This window comes from Anoplopoma fimbria, chromosome 3, assembly GCF_027596085.1.
Source record: "Anoplopoma fimbria isolate UVic2021 breed Golden Eagle Sablefish chromosome 3, Afim_UVic_2022, whole genome shotgun sequence".
Classification (NCBI taxonomy): Eukaryota; Metazoa; Chordata; class Actinopteri; order Perciformes; family Anoplopomatidae; genus Anoplopoma; species Anoplopoma fimbria.
In genome coordinates this window covers 25,976,201-25,992,926 of record NC_072451.1, presented here as the reverse complement: position 1 = coordinate 25,992,926, position 16,726 = coordinate 25,976,201, and the positions used below count along the sequence as shown (strand labels likewise).

Here is a 16,726-nt window from a genome sequence, read left to right as displayed (position 1 = left end):
AGCTGCCCCCCCCCCCCAATCTCTCTTGTCCCTTCCAACTTCCCACCCCAGTTTAATTAACACACACACACACACACACACACACACACACACACACACACACACACACACACACACACACACACACACACACACACACACACACACACACACACACACACACACACACACACACACACACACACACACACACACACACACTAATCTACAACAATGAAGAAACTCTCTTATCTGCTTCTGCGACACAAACACAAACACACACAAACAAACACAAACACAAACACGTACAGGCACAAACACACACAAACAGGCACAAACAGCCCCTAACCACCTATGTCTCCAGCCCTGTGTCAGGCTGAAGCTCGCCTTATGACAATGTGGATTAGCATTCCACACACTCGCTCAGCTGAACTCTGCCCTGTTGTTCCTAATCACCAGCAATCTGCCTGTCGCCACACACACACACACACACACACACACACACACACACACACACACACACAACACACACAAAACACACAGTTCATCCCACACTATAAAACCAGATGAAACATACTGCTCTAGACACACGGCCATGTGAACTTTTACAATGACCCATTTCCAGAGCCCCAGTTTAGTCGGCGGTCCATTAGCACACGTGACATTTCTACAGCAGACGCATTAACGGGGCAGAGAGAGTTTTTTGTGTGTAGCCTGAGTGCCGTTAAATCCAACAATAACAAGCACCACTCTACTCCAGAGACAGCCACAGCGGTACATTACCGTACACAGTCTGCCAAACGCAGGCAGAGAATAAATGGACTTCAGTGGCTGCCGTGTGTTTCCAACACGAGCTCCATCTGTGTTTCAAATGCAAAGCAACCAACACTTATTTACATCAGGAATATATCTGTTGCCTCAATCATTTTCTAGATTCATTTGTTTGTTTTTTTTACTCAAATGGGGAATTTTGAAACGGAGGTTGGCATTCAGTGTAACTTTAATGATGGTTTTAAACTAGAAATGAAAATATGCTCAGAACGCTAGATTTTATAATTGGCTGTGCTAGTGAATGCACCATCATATCAATCATGAAGGGTTGGTTTCGGATGGGGGTGAAGGCTTTCCACTTCACAAACAGTTGACAGGTAAGCAATTTCTTTGTAGCAGAAGACCGCAGAGAATATAAGTGAGACTTTTTCAGCCCGAGCCAGTCAAACAACAAGAGAAATCTGGTTTGGTTTGGTTTGATTCATGTTTCATATCTAAGGAGCATGAATTCAAACACAGTTCGACACATAATGTGCAAACAAGTCGGAGGTCACTCTCCTCACTTTCCAGATAACAGCCGTCTGAGTGCATAAAGATACATTCAGAGCTGAAATTATGAGTTGATCAATTGATTATTGTATTTGAGTTACTTTTCAAGCAAAAATTATAAATATTTGCTTTTTCCAGCTTCTTAAAATGTGAGTACTTTCAGGTTTTCTACTTCTATATCATTGTAAACTATTTAGGGACGTTATCTAAGGCTCCGATAAATTGTGATAATTATTTTATGATATCTTATAGACAAGAGGAAAAACAGAAAACAATGATGATACAATCTCAATGATCGGTGTGCTACTTTTTTAAAGCTAGTAGCATGAGTTGATTCTTCAGAGAATATGCTACTGAAATGATAACTGTGAAAATCAAAAGGATATAACACACAAACACAACCAGTCTCGACAAGCCTAATGGCAAATCGTATGTAGGGCAGCATGAAGAGTGTTCAGAACTTGGTCTGACCTTTCATCTCAGAGCAGCAGGCCTCTATTTCATCCCTTTTGGTGCCCGAAAACATAAACACTGTTGGGCCCAATTGTCTGGGCATCTGTTGAAATTCGGGCATTAGTGGTTGTGTATGAAAACTGAAACAAACCCCAGGCTAGCGCCACAATCTTGCTCATGGGACAGAAACAGAGGGGTTAAAAAACAAACAAAAAAAAAAAAAACTGTGCCACCCAGCCTCCCTCCCTCCTCCCCCTTCTTCCTCCCTCCTTCCCCTCTGAGCCATTCACGAGTCTGGCATTCAGAAGGAGGGGAGGGGAGGGGGAGAGGGATAGCGGGTGAGGGATAGCGGCAGGCAACAGAGGAGGACGGAGTAAAGCGGCTCATTCTCCTTTTTCCTCTCTCAGGAGGAAGTAAACAGCCTTTATTTGGGTGCTTTTTTTTCATTCGGCCACAGACAGTGAGGGAGGAAAGGAGGAACACACACACACACACACACACACACACACACACACACACACACACACACACACACACACACACACACACACACACACACACACACACACACACACACACACACACACACACACACACACACACAGACACACACAGAGACACACACACACACACACAGACAGTCAGTCACGCCCTGTCTGTTTCTAGACCACATCCTGTTCTGCTGCAGTCGTCGACTGTGTCAGAGATCAAGATAAAGATACGAAGATACATATACTTCCTGGTCAAAGCCACGCAACAACAAGATATTGAAGCGTCTTGCCTGCCTGACTGTGTGTTGCAGAAACTCATTTATGCTTTCTCTTTAAACTCATATAACTTCACTTTAACCTCCAAGTTTCCCCAAATTGATTTACATAGTTTGGAGACTTTTGCCTGTAGCAGGGTTCTGATGTTTAAAATAAAAGGTGCATTTGTCTTTGGAGTCTAGTTATTTTTAATGCGTTTTCCTGGGGACCGGTGCTGTGGCGGTGCTGTGGCAGTCCGTCCCGCCCCCCCCGCGGAAGTCTTAATCCAATAAGCCATTTATCCACGGACTGGGAGCCACACTTTGTTTCAGCAGCCAAATCAATAAGAGCCCGCAAGGGAACCAGGCAGCCAAGTGGGGCATTTGAAAGAATACACTTCTTTTTTTTTTTTTTTTTTTTTTAGGCTACATAACTAGTTATTTCCTACGAATGCCTCAGTTATAATGGTTACTTCAACCCAAGATAACATTCATTTTGTATCTTCTGCTCAGATTGTTGAAAGTGTTTGACCCCTCACCTAGTGCTCAAAGCAGGAAGAACACCGTACCTCACTGTGCTGAGAAGGAAACAGTGTTTTTCTTTTACTTCAGCTTCGGAGAATGAGATAAAGTAATAAGAACAGCACAGGGCACATATGAGGACAGGTCTGGCAGGTGGACGGTTAGACAAACAGGTGGCAAAGGAAAACAGGAAAGCAAAAAAAAAAAAAAAAAAAGGCAAACTGCCAAGACAGATGAGGAGACAAACAGACACCATGTGACCGTCTGTCTGTTTTTGCCTTCCCCCAGACACACATACACACACCTGTTCCTCCCTCTTTCCAAACACAAAGAGAAAGAACAGAGCCAGACAGGCACGCTGATAAACATCAGCCAGACTAGTCATGCCAGAGTCAGACACACACACACACACACACACACACACACACACACACACACACACACACACACACACACACACACACACACACACACACACACACACACACACACACACACACACACACACAGAGAGAGACAGATAAGGACAGGTTCGTTCTGGACTTGCTTTGGCTTCGGGCACATTTTTGCACCACATGGGCACTCTGTCTAGACAGTCATCACACGCACATCAGACACACAGCCCTTCCCCTCCCTGCCAACATGCTGAGCTCCTTCCCCCAACAGCTACAGCTACAGTCAGCCATTTTACAATCCACACTGCACAGCCTTAATACACCGGAGTTAATGGGACCCAACGGACAAACAGTTAATGGGAGTCTACGGGAAAAATTTAAAGTTATTAACGTGATTGTGAGGGAATCTCCCCCAAATAAATACATTATCTACTGTCCAGTTTCTCCTTTACCACGGACAGGAGTAACATTTAGAAACTCTTCTCTATGTCTTTCACGTAAAAAAGCAAGTCTCTTTATATTCTCTCGATCAATTTTTCTATTCATCTCGCTCCCTCCCTCCCTCTCTCCCACCTTCTCTCTCCCTCCTCCGTTTCTCATGTTTCACAATCAAGTCCCAGGTGGCGGCCTCCAGTCTATATTCACAGCAGTACATGTGGAGGGGTTGTAATAACATTACCTCATGAATGGACAAATTGTCTGACTGGAATACACCAGGCAGGCCAAGGTAACCCCCACGTCAAACACACAGACAGTATCTATGAGACAGGATCTATTTAAGGAGCGAAAGACAAAATATGATTTTTTAAAATGATCATTTAATCTGCCAATTATTTTCTGGATAAAACAAACCCAAAAAAAAGCATAAAATATCCACATTTGAGATGCTGGAAATTATACATTTTTGAAACCTTTGCTTAACAAGCGAGTTAAACGATTATTCCATTAACAAAAGTGTTGCAGACACATTTTCGGATCAATTAATTGACTAATTGTTTCAGCTCTAATAAATACTATACAAATCATTCCACATTTGTCCACAGCTGTCCCAGCCAAGTTTTTCTTTAACGCAGCTGTTCAGCCTCATTTTAAATGCTAATATCGCTACATGATTGAGAAATATTATGCATCTGGTTGTCTTTATTAACATTGAGACGATTAGCGCTGATCGATTAGCTGGAGGACAGAAAACTAATCTGTAGAAACTCCGATCATTAATCATTTAAGTCATTTTTCCAAGTAGAAATACCTAATCATGATAATCATTTGTTTTATTTATTTATCTTTACTGTCAGACAAAAGTTAACACGTCAATTTCTACTCTGCTAACCTCAGAAGGAAATGTATGATATACTATGATTAAATGATCTATAATGACAGATAAAATTGTTTGTGGGCCGAGCAAAAATGATGCAGCATTACTTCACGCATATTGCAACTGTTAACAGTCTAGACATTGCATCAGAGGAGAGAAGTCTACCAAAATGATGTCACCCTTCAAATCATCAACCTCGAGTTCTGTGATTAATAGTCATGAACAGATGAAGCATCAGATCATTTCCGCCATCATGCAGCTTTGTGAGAAAGCAGATATCCGTGTCAAAGACCCACAGCATGCAGGTTGAGAGAGTTAACTGGAATTTCCCGTTTACCCTTCCAGCTACAGTGAAAAAAGGGTATTTATATTTTTTACCAGGTCATTTGACATTGAAAGCAATATAATGAGGGCGTTGTGATTCTGACTCTTAAAACACATACATCTACCCCACACTCCATCAATTTATGTCATTAGGGCTGACGTGAAGCATTACAGGTTTGTATCAAAACGTGGCGAACAGGAACACTTATGCATAAGGAAACGTGTACGAGTCGACGACGGGGCATTTAAAAATCATCCATGCGCAAAAGAGAGCAAACTAGCTGCATATGCACGCGCAGCTCAACATCTCCGGTTGCGGCTCAGAGTGTGAGAGTGTGTGTGTGTGTGTGTGTGTGTGTGTGTGTGTGTGTGTGTGTGTGTGTGTGTGTGTGTGTGTGTGTGTGTGTGTGTGTGTGTATGTGTGTGCGTGCTCCACTTTCCTTCCCCAGTCTCACAGCGTTTACTACCAGAGCTGTCAGAGCTCACCTATGCGAGTCAACCAGGCCAGGAGACACACGCGTATATACACACACAGATGCACATGCAAGTAAACAGACCTGTCAAACAATTTCTCCATCAAACAGTCGTGTAGGAGGATGACGTAGTTTACTGCAAGCAACAACTGTCACGAATACGCACACAGACACAAGCAAGACACTCTTCATTCTCCCAGAAGGACACATCAACTGAGAATGAGGCCAGTGGGCTCTTGTCTTGTCTGTAGATGACTGTACCATTTGAGCTTCATCTGGGCCAGTGTGCGTGCGTGTGTGCGTGCGTGTGTGTGTGTGCTTTACCATCTCTAAAAACGAAAGAGAAAGCCTCTAGAGAAGCTTGCTGCCAATGGGAGGCTTTTTGGAGGTAGGTTACTGGTTCAAATCCGCAATTAGGGAGAGATACTCACAACCAAATCTGCTGCCTGGTTTCTCCGTATAAAAAGAGAACTCAGCTTACTATTCGGATGGATGAAACAACTCAGAGTGCTTGGAGACAGTGGGGAGTGAGAGAGCTGCAGAGAGGACGAGCGTTGCTAAGCAGACTGAAAGCTGAGAGAGGCTGTCAGCAAGCCAGCATTGCACTGCTATCACTACAGAGAAAAAACACAAAATGGAGACACTGTCCAATCCTCTCCCTTTTGCAATACATTACACAACATTGACTTAAAATGCCTCAAAATACATACAGACGGTTACTTCCTGCAGCCATTCAGTAACCAACTGTACGTTATATCGCCAAGGAACAATAAACTCCTCATTATGTGGTCTAATTGCCATTTTAAGTGTCTACTAGTGTACTAGTCTGAAAGCAATCAGACATTATAATGAGCTTCTGTCTCTTGGTGAAAGGGAGGAATAAGAACTCTTAATTCTTCTTACTATATCTCTGAAAACAACTCACAGGCGATACGGTTAAATAAGCGAGGGTTTAAATGTTTAAATGCGAGAGCTGAAGTTGGCCCTGACTAAAACCCTTCTTTACTGGCCTTATTATGCCGCTGTGTATTGATCGGGGGGGGGGGGTTTGTTTACTTCTTCCTCAGCACGGGAGGCTGCTCTGCTGTAATGTGGAATACTGCAGTAAATGTCAATGCTTGGTTGGTCATCGCTGTCTGCAATGAGGACAAGGGGAGGAGGGAAGGTAAAAGAAACAGAAGAGAGGTGGTAAGGGGGGCTGACCCTCGGTATAGTAGTAGCAGCCCGACAAAGAGGGAGCTCCACCTGGCCAAAACACCCTGCAGGGTCAAATCTATCACACGCACATGGAAGGAGAGACAGTTAGATCCCAAAAAAAGGCCCTGGGTCCCGTTCTGCAGGGAGCTCCGGTCTCATCCATATTACATGCAGGAGCTTGTTTGAAGCCTCTGCTGCTGGTCTCTGCACGGGCAGCTTGGCTTTGCTGTCCCGGCCCCTCGGGCTCGCCTGTCTCTCCCACACAAACAGACAGAAACAGCGACCGTAATGCAAATCCATCAGCTACCATGAGTCTCTCTCTCTCTCTCTCTGTGTCACAAGCTCTGGTTGTCAAATCAAGTCTCTAAAAGGCCAGTCTCTTTACTTTTATGAAGGCTTGTGGGCTGCAAAATTTACCACAATCACTTTTAATCTGACAGAATTTTAATTATTAAAAAGAAGAACTTCAAAACTTCAACCCAGAAATCGACCGGCATTTGGCATCCTGCCTGTACTGATATTAATGCACCAAAACATATGACAGGGGAACCCACAGTCCACACACACACACACACACACACACACACACACACACACACACACACACACACACACACACACACACACACACACACACACACACACACACACACACACACACACACACACACACACACACTTGATCATGAGACTTCCTCTGTTAGAAGAGTCACTGTCTGAGGCAACCACAGAAAAGTGCAGTTGGGTTTGGTAAATGTCATTACGGTTGAGTCAGAGCTCTAAGTGAACACACCTGGGCGTAGATCAAACAGACTGTGTGAGAGACCGGGACGGCGATTAATCTTCGTCCTGGCTCCACAGTGACGCTGATGAGTCGAGCGCAGACCGCAGCACTGATGGAGCGTTGTGACTCACTGTGCAGGATAGGGTTGGCGTGGTGACGGGAGGAAGTGGCTGATGGTGGTTGTGTGCGTGTCTGGCTGTGTTTCTAGCAGCGTTTGACCCTTTGACTTCCTTTATTCTTGGACCGCGGGGCCGTGTCATCTGCACAGCATCTCATGCTACTGTGTGTCGACTCTCTAATAATAGGTGTCATCATACGGACACGTCAGGGTCATTCACCCCCGATGACAAAAAAAAGTTTTGGAACTCATAACTAATAACTTTCATTCTTATGTTCTTTACAGAACCGAAAATAAGGCAGCTTCCTTGTCTGCCAAATCAGCCGTCAAAAAAAAAGATAAAAGGCAACCATGCCAACATTTCATCAACATGAGTCAGTCTTCTGTACATGTAGCCTCATCGAGGAATCAGGATGTGTCTCAGCCATTACATTTCGTCAGTGATGACAAAGAAAATGTCTGGCATAACAAAGTGCACTTGTCATCGAAACTAGTTAAAATGTTGCAAGACTATAAACCAAAAGGCAATGCCTCACTTCTTCAAAGGATAACGTCAAGGGCAACAAGGCTCCATGCGGACCAAGTCGCCCTCGCAGCAAGGCAGCAAGGCAGCAAGGTTTTAATACCAGCCACCGTGAAGCCAGAAAGAGAGCTGGGCACGCAAAGATCTAGAATCAGTGCAACATGTTCGGCACACACGCAAAGCACACACACCACTCTGTTGCTTGAGGACAGTTAAGAAGCACTAGGAGCTAGCTTGCATGCAAGTGCACTCACCAGTCTCAACACATGCAATCCTGAATAGGGCATCCATAGCTGAAGTATACTCGAATAAGGATTTACAATATGCGTTTTATGAAAGCAGTTAGGTAATTAAATGCGGTCAACGACCTCAAGGATTGTCTGCCATTTAGTTTGTGCTGTAAAGAGGTGCAGTGTGGCTGTTGAGGATCCAGAGGGAAACGGTCCGCTATTTACTGGATCTAGATGAGCTGGTATGGACCCCTGAGGGGGTATGAGGCAAAGAAGACTGTGTTCAGAAATATCAGGCAGACAGATGATTCCCTTGAGCAGCGTCACTGCAGGTGGGAATAGCGGCGAGATAAACACATCAGCATTTGTCAAGGCGGAGGCCGGAAGAGATTGAAGACTGGGCAAAGCACAAAAAAAATCACTTGTTTCACCTTCACTAATGTAGTCAGTTTCCCAAGTGCTAACTTTACAGCCTTGCCCTGAGCAACATCAGTCAGGCCCCCCCAGTGAGATAAGGATTTACAGGGTATAGAGGCTGTGGAGCAGTGGAAGGAAAAGAAACAGTTGGAGGGCGTTTGATGTTAGTGGAGCAAAGGTGAGGCTGCAAAATAAAAAGGACTTACAGGGCAAGTAATCACCTATCCTAGCTGGGCGAGTTCTCATTTCACAGTGGTTTACTGTGCTATCTGCTTTCATCTGGAGCGTAGGCTGAAGGTCAAAACTAGCATGGGCCACAGCGGCACTTAACTCGGCTGCCATTGTTGTTGTGCAATTACTCATTTTAGTAAAAAAAAAACAACACATTGACACCTTTAGCAGCAGCACAAGCAGAATCACTTCCATATGGAAATGACTAACAATTACCAGACAAGCAAAAGAATGATTGGCAAAGTGGAGAGATGGGGATTACTTTAACCGTACAGGCTGACTAGTTTACCCTGATTTCTCTGTGTGCTCGCAACGTTATGCATTATTGATGGATGTAGTTGTTGGGCTTAATGTGTTGTGGATGTGCCAGGTGGCAGCCTAGCGGGACTTGTGACACGCCTTCGATATCCAGTGTTTATCTCCATGTCTGGGAGACTTGGGGCTGTGGGGGGAAAATACCAGAGAGTCAGTCTAAGTGCCTATATGGTGTGTGCGTGTGTGTGTGTGTGTGTGTCGGCTGTGTATATGGGTCTCCAATGTAAAGCTCCGTCTCTGGGTCTCTCCATTTATATCTTCATTAATCACCGTTCCCACTGGGAAGGCGGCACAGAAGAGCCTTTCAAATGCAAACACCATCTCTCTGCTTGCACACATCACGCACAGGCTGGCGGTCTCCCACCAGCCCCTTTTACAGTACACTTCCCTTGCCGATGACTCCCTGCCCCCAACACACACAACCTGCTCGTCTGACTGTCTCCCAGGGAGACCAGACAGTGGACTGTTAATCTTCTCATCAACACATCGATTAATTAATACCAAGACTCCTCATTATTCCCGGTTTCATGGAAGAAAAAAAAAAAAACTACCCAGGGAAGCTAGTCAGACGGGTTACGATCCAAGCCCCCTTTCTCTTCTTACAATCTTGTTTGAACTCGTAGCCCATTATAGTCCCTTCTCTCTTTCACTTGTTTCTCGCTCTCATTTTCCTTAGAGGCAACAAACTGGTCCGACGCCCTGAGGGGGGGGCAGAGCGCAGTGAACATGCAAACAGGCCGTCAGTCCAGGACTCTTTTAAAGCCCAGAGGACATTTGGGTGGGAGGGTCCTAGCCGGCTTGTTTAGTCTATGAGACTGTTGGCAGACGTGGCAGAGGCTCCACTGTATCTGGACTGTCCTATCTCTGCTGCCAGAAAAAAATGAAGAAGAAAAACGCGCTGCTGTATGACTGATGTGAGCTAGCATCAGCAGCGCATTTTCTTCTTTTTTTTTTTTCTGGTGGTGAGGTGGGAAATGAGTCCAAGCCGAGGAAACAGTCAAACATAACAAGCAGCAGCTGGGGTGGGAAATTACGACCAGCCAACCGACGGTAAATGTTTAAATGTGGGGATGTAGTGCAGAGGATAAGCTGTGCACTGGTGCACAATAAATCCAGGTGGTGAACTGGGGCCAATGGCCAGTTTTTTGGAATAGATTCTTATCTTTTTAAGAAAAAGCCTGAGAAGTAATGACTTTGGCGTTCCTCCAGTGAGCTACAATGCTGTTATGGAGCTGTGATACTGGCACTGACCTGATGATGACATACCAGAGGCCCCTCGGCTCGGCCCCTCCTACCTTGCGGGGCCCCATTTAGCCCTTTACAAAACAGGCAGCAAACACTGGCCAAGGCACAGCCTGTTGAGTACAGGGAACAAGGACAGCCTCCCACACCAAACTACATACAGGCATGGTCGACTGTATGTTACTCTGGGCCGAGGTTCAAACAAGCTGCTGTGTATTCAGTATGAGTGGATAATTGTTCAGTGAGAAATGCACAAACAGACACAGAAAAATGTGTATGGGTGTCTGGCTTGTTTCATGGAAGACGACCAAAGTGAAGAGCAAAGTTTGAGACTGAGACAACAGCCAGACCCAGCCCCGCACCTCTTGGCCTTACCCTCTCATCTTCTTAGTTTCACACTCTTAACTTCTCTTCTCCACCCTTACCTGGTGTGTTTTCTGACCACAGAAACCCTTTATGTGTCTATGTGACGCTGCTTCTGTCTGACAGCCTGTCTGAGTTGCAAAAATTGAGGCAGGCGGCAGCAGAGGCAGAGGTGAGGTTAACTCGGGGAAACTGATGTCTGAACACAGATAGGAACTTAAGCAACGTCAGCTGCTTGTAACGGAGTCTTCTCATTTCCCCCTTTCTTCCGTTTCCTCTTGGCTCCCTCTTTTGGTCCGTCGCCTCCTCTATTCAGCGTCCCAGTCACCCGACGACTCACCACATCCATCAAGGCCGGAGACCTGATCGATAGCCACTGGCTCTCCTCTCGTCCGCCTCGCAGACGCACACAAGTGGTCTTATTGCTTATGTAACGATTGACTTATCGGGTCATTTGGCTGCTTATATTGTTACTGTCCGCTGATTGGGGCCCAGGGGGGGGGAATCAACTGTTTACAGACACATGTGGGCAACAGCAGAACTGTCTTTGGTTAGAAGAAAAGCAATTATGGTGAACCTTCCTTCTACCTACAGAAGAAGGCAGATGGAAGATTAACATCATGACCGTGGGAGAGGTAGAGGAAGAGACAGCAAAGGCAGCACAGTGTGCGCTTGGCATGCCCGCCAAAATCCAATTAGATACAGCCCAGGAGAATGAGTGACGAGCAGACAGAGAGACAGAGCAGACAGCACCAGGAGACAGCCACAGAGTGCAGCTGCACTGGTCTGCGGTAATGAAGTCACTGGTTTCCAAATAGCAAATAGAGGAAGCCAGGAAGATGCAGCTGTCTGCCGTCTGTGCCGCAGCCACTGTGTCAGCCCGGCCAGCAAGACAGACAGAGGAAGGCTGTTCTATCCGTCTGACACTTCTGACTCGACTCCCGGGCCAGACCAACGCCGCAAACAAGGCAGAGGCATGTAGGCAACGCAGAGCTATGTGCACTATGTTCACTATGGGGCTATGCTCGCTAGGGTGGGGGAAATACGTCTAAAATATCATATAAATCTTTTTTTCCTATTTCAAAGCAGCCTATATATTTTCTACTTTAGACATATAAAAAGAGATGCATCAATATCGATACGGATATCTGCTATCGGATTCCATTATTCTGTAAATAATTAAAAAAAAATTGTTATATTTTGTTTCTACAAAGTTAAGAAAGCAATTGTTCAACCAAGCCTGATATTGCTTTACACGTTAAAGACTGATCCCAGTCACTTCCTGTCCAAGTGGCCCTTTGAACCTCAAAATATAACTTGACCTTATACCAGGGGACTTTGCCTTTCAGGTGTTTTGTAATACACTCTGCTTGCCATGTTAACAAGCAGACAAATTAAACATAATGATGATCATGAATGGAAATTTCTGTTACTTTCAGTCTTGCGAGGTAAAAAAAGAAAATCACCCAATAGAAACTATGACACATAATCTTGTCTCGTGGGAAGTACAAGTGTCTATCACGTCCCCTGAAGGCAAAATGAAATCATTGTGTGTCAGGTACTAATGTAACTCTGGAGATAATGCTTCACCTTGTTGCTGTCTGTTGTTGGCGTCTGTCTAGCGAACTCTATTTACACAGCAGGGATCAGTAGACATGGTGCAGTGCCTCAATGCACAAAGCACCGTTTATCCAGGAGTTTTTAACTGCACCTTCTCAAACCAAACACTCCTAACAGGATGTGGGACCAGTAGCCATTGGAGAAGGCAGGGGGAAAAAAACCTTCCAGAAAGCTCCCTTGTTTGCGTCTCTTCTCTCTATTAGAGGTCCCAGAGCTCTCGGGTACAACTATGACCCTCTTGTAAATGTGAACATTGACACTGTGTGTAAATAAGGGCCATTGGGGAAGGGATCTGCAGTCGGGGTTAGACCAACACAGAGAGGCGAGCCATCTTTCCAAAAAAGCATGTGTGACTAGAAGCTGCCTGGCTGGACTTCCACGAACATCCATTGGGATGTGGAAAGTATGAGTCACTCAGACACAGCAGCGGAGGCGGCTGGACATTGAGAGTCTGGAGGATGTTCAGGGTGAGAGACATGTCCGTCTGCCTCACTTCCTGTTCAGTCAAACACACACTTTCATTACACAAATATACACACATAAACAGAGAGTGGATGGACTTGTCCTGACTGAGTCAAGCAGGACAGTGCCAGTTCACCTCGTTCTCTAGGCCAATGACCTTTCGCACACCCGTACATCCGCTTAGGCGTAGTGGTGGAGTGGCATCCTCTTTTTAGTGCCAGAATTACCTGCTTCCTGTAAACTCCCAGGCAACCATATTTCCAGGAATTTGGCCATTTGTCACTTTGTTTTTCTCTCCACAAATGTTGCTGATTTCAAAATTGTAAATCGAAACTTTCAAGTCAAGTAAAAAAACCCTCATAAAAAACAGAACAAGAGAAAAAAATCTAGTCACTATCGCTCAGCAATAGCTACAAGAGAAAAGAGAACGAAATAGAAACAACAACGAAAAGGAAAAAGAAATTGAGAAATCCCCAGCGAGAGAAGCCAACACCTGAAACTGTGGGGAGACTGCAGAGAGACTAGTGTGAGACAGCAAGAGACAAAAATGGGTCATGCTAGCCTCCAGTAGTTAGCAGCTTATTACACACAGAGGTTGGCACTGTCTCACACATAAACTAAACACAGACCAGGGATCATAGGACTCACCATCCACCTTGAACATATGTTTTTGTGCGTGTGCGTTTCCTCTGTGGTATTAAAACACCTCTGTCTTTGAGAAAGAATGTCTACATCTTCCAAAATGCATACCTTAAACCAAGGCGGAGGAAGAGGAAGAGGACAATTGGAAAGAGGCGAGACAGGAATGTGGTTAGGACGCTAGGCGAGACCGCAGACGGTATTTCCGGCAAATTCAGACACCAAGTTAACCAGACAGAGAGGGTAGCAGGGCATTTCCCTATCTTATGTGTTCCAAAAATATGCGTACCTGCACACACCCTATGAAAACACACGGCAATATTTACAGTCCACACTATCTGAACCTGCTGCACTACTATCACAAATCAATCTTGCCAACAAAGGTTGTAGTCGAGACCCTTTTTGTTCAAAACGTGTGTTTGCTGGTTAAAGCTGGTGTATTTCAGGTGAAAACCTATCTGATCTGGTGGATTTGGATGTGAACAAACCATGCCAAACAGACAAAAACACAACCCCACCTTAACCCACGAAACAATAGAAAAAGGGCAGTCCACTGTGGTCAGAGGGAGGTCATGAGACATAAACTAGTCAATGGCAAGGAAACAATCTAGAGCTTTTCCCCCGCTGAATGCTGACTTTTCAAAAGGCTTGCTGCTCAATAGGCTTAGATTCTGCATTGACATGATTATTTGTACACAGCAAGAATAAAAGGAAATGGCAAAATCATCAATCATCGGCCAAAATCTATTTTAGAGTTGAGAAGACTGTAGCATTTTGGCTTTCAGTTATAACTACTGGTATTTCAATAAAGCCAGTCCACTTTCAGGCTGGCCTGGAGGTAAAAGGGTCTCTAATGATGTCCAAGTTCCCGTCGCGGAGTCATGGCTAGACATTACCCTCATTTAAGAAGAACCTGCATTTTGTTGCTGAGCAACAGGATTTATGAAACAATTCTATACCAAAACTGTCTTAGTTTGCACACAATATCATTTTCCATTTCCAAAATTGTGTAGGAATGTGCCACCAGAAATTTCCGTTAACCTGGGCAAACCAGAAAATGTTTTTTCATTTTACAGTTAGATAAAAAGGTCCAACAATTAACATTTCCCCTTTTGTTCCGTGACTTTCCCAGTGACCTCCAGGTGACCTGAGGGGACAAATGATGCACTTCCCCTTCAGTTGTGGCCAGCTGGCCTGCCCTCGTCTGATCAGACCTGGCCAAGCAGATGTCACCACCTGTCCCAGTCCTCTTTAACACATAGTAGGTCAACGCAGGTTTAAGAAAACACCAGCTGTAAGGTATTCTAGTCAAACCTTCTGAATACACATCACTATGTCGGACACCATTTTAGAATTGGCTTCCTTACAAGAATGATGATGAATGACACTTTGATGATGCACGCGAACAGACAAAGACAGACAGAGGTGTCATTCAGAAGAACACTTACTTTGTCTAGCGACCTCTTGAGCTGGTAGTGGAACTTCTCTTTGACCTCGTCCAGGAGCTGCTTGAGCTTTGGCTCCTCAGGCATGTCTTGGTACTTCCTGGCAAGCTGCAGGTAACAGGGCCACTTGGCTGAGTCGAAGCCCCAGTGGCAGGTCCTCTTATCGGGTGACTTGTGTGAATGCATGACAAACTTCTGTGGTGAAAAGAGCAACTGGCACTCGACGCACTGGATGCAGGGCGCCTCGGGCTGGGTGTAGAACTGGGGCACAAAGAGACCCTGGCACTTCCCCAAACACTGGTGCTCCACCTGGAAACTGGCTTCACTCTCCTTCAGCAGGCCCTGGGTCAACAGCTTACCGCTTGGGTCCGCAGGCAAGGCGGCCCCAGGACGCAGCAGAGCGTTGCACAACCGTTGTGCATCCGTCAGTGTAATGAGGCCACAGGAAGGTGCGTTGAACGGCAGAATGCCCAGCACCTTGAGGATGTGCAGCTGCTCAGCGTCGCAGCGCGAGCAGTAGACGTAGAGCTCGTCGCACACAGTGTTGATCTGCTGCAGCGAGAAGTCGCGCAGCACAGAGTTTAGAACCTGGGGCAGGCAAAGACGCTTCTCTCCCCCGACAACGAAGCAAGAGATAGACTCTCCTTCCAGCAGCGAGTGGGTGAGTTCAGTGGAGCTGTCACAGGGAACCAGCAGAGGGCCCCCTCCCAGAACAGGAGGGGAGGGCAGGGGGGGCATGCCGGCCGGGGAGTGCTCGTGGCCAGTGCGGGCTGAAAAGGCAGCCGGGCCCCCGAGTGAGCTCTGGCTGCTCAGGGTGAACTGGGCCAGTGTGTGTTTGAGCCCAGGGCTCAGGTCCAGGGCTTTAGCAGAGCCCAACATGTGCAGTTCAGCCCGGCCCTCCACATCCATGTCAGGGTCGTGGCACAGCTCCTCGATATGCTCCCTCTTCACCTTCGGGGTTTTTGGGAGGGAATCCAAGCTGCGACGCTTCAGGTTGATCTCCGCCATCACCCGCTTCTTGATGGGCGCGTCTTCCAGTCGCTCTCTGTAGAGCCGTTTCATGTTGCCCTTGAATGAGGTCAAGTCTTTGAAAGGGGTTTTCAAACTGGTCTGGGTGCTGGCCATGTCTAAACACTGGGTTATTGTCGTTTCTGTCTGCTGACTGAGTTCTTGTATTCCTCTGAGTCTTTTTTTTTTTTTCTCTTCAAGTCTTTTCAAATGACGAAAATCTTCTGGTAGTTAGACAAATGCATGATGGTGACTGAAGTTTTCTATGTTCTGATCCGCTTCCTGAGGATGAAAAAGCAGGGATTTAGAAAACAGAGAAGAGACGGGAAATAATAATTCAGCCAGTATCTAAACTACAGCTGATCCAATTAATTTCCCTGCAGATGAAATAAACACACTGCAACAATCTCGTTAAGAACATGATATAACATGATATATCCGCAGAAAGTTTAAATGTTTTATGGCAGCTGTCCCGGCTTGAGGCTGAAGAGGTCAACGGCTGCCCCCTAAACCAAATGGCCATTACCATACTTCACACAAACACAAGACTTTCTCAGCCCTTGTAATTGAACCCCAGTGGAAACTATCATCTAGGTTTTCACCAAA

General features: G+C 45.7%; 1 protein-coding gene across 2 annotated transcripts in view; it reads right to left on the bottom strand.

Moving 5' to 3' along the window:
- skila (SKI-like proto-oncogene a) overlaps positions 1–16,401 on the bottom strand; it is a 28,156-nt gene extending 11,755 nt beyond the window's left edge. For both annotated transcript variants that reach the window (XM_054596088.1, XM_054596089.1), the window contains exon 1: positions 15,116–16,401. In XM_054596088.1, coding sequence (XP_054452063.1) covers positions 15,116–16,237 — 1,122 coding nt within the window. In that variant the 5' untranslated portion in view covers positions 16,238–16,401. The remainder of the gene's footprint in view (positions 1–15,115) is intronic.
- Between the last annotated feature and the right edge of the window lie 325 nt (positions 16,402–16,726).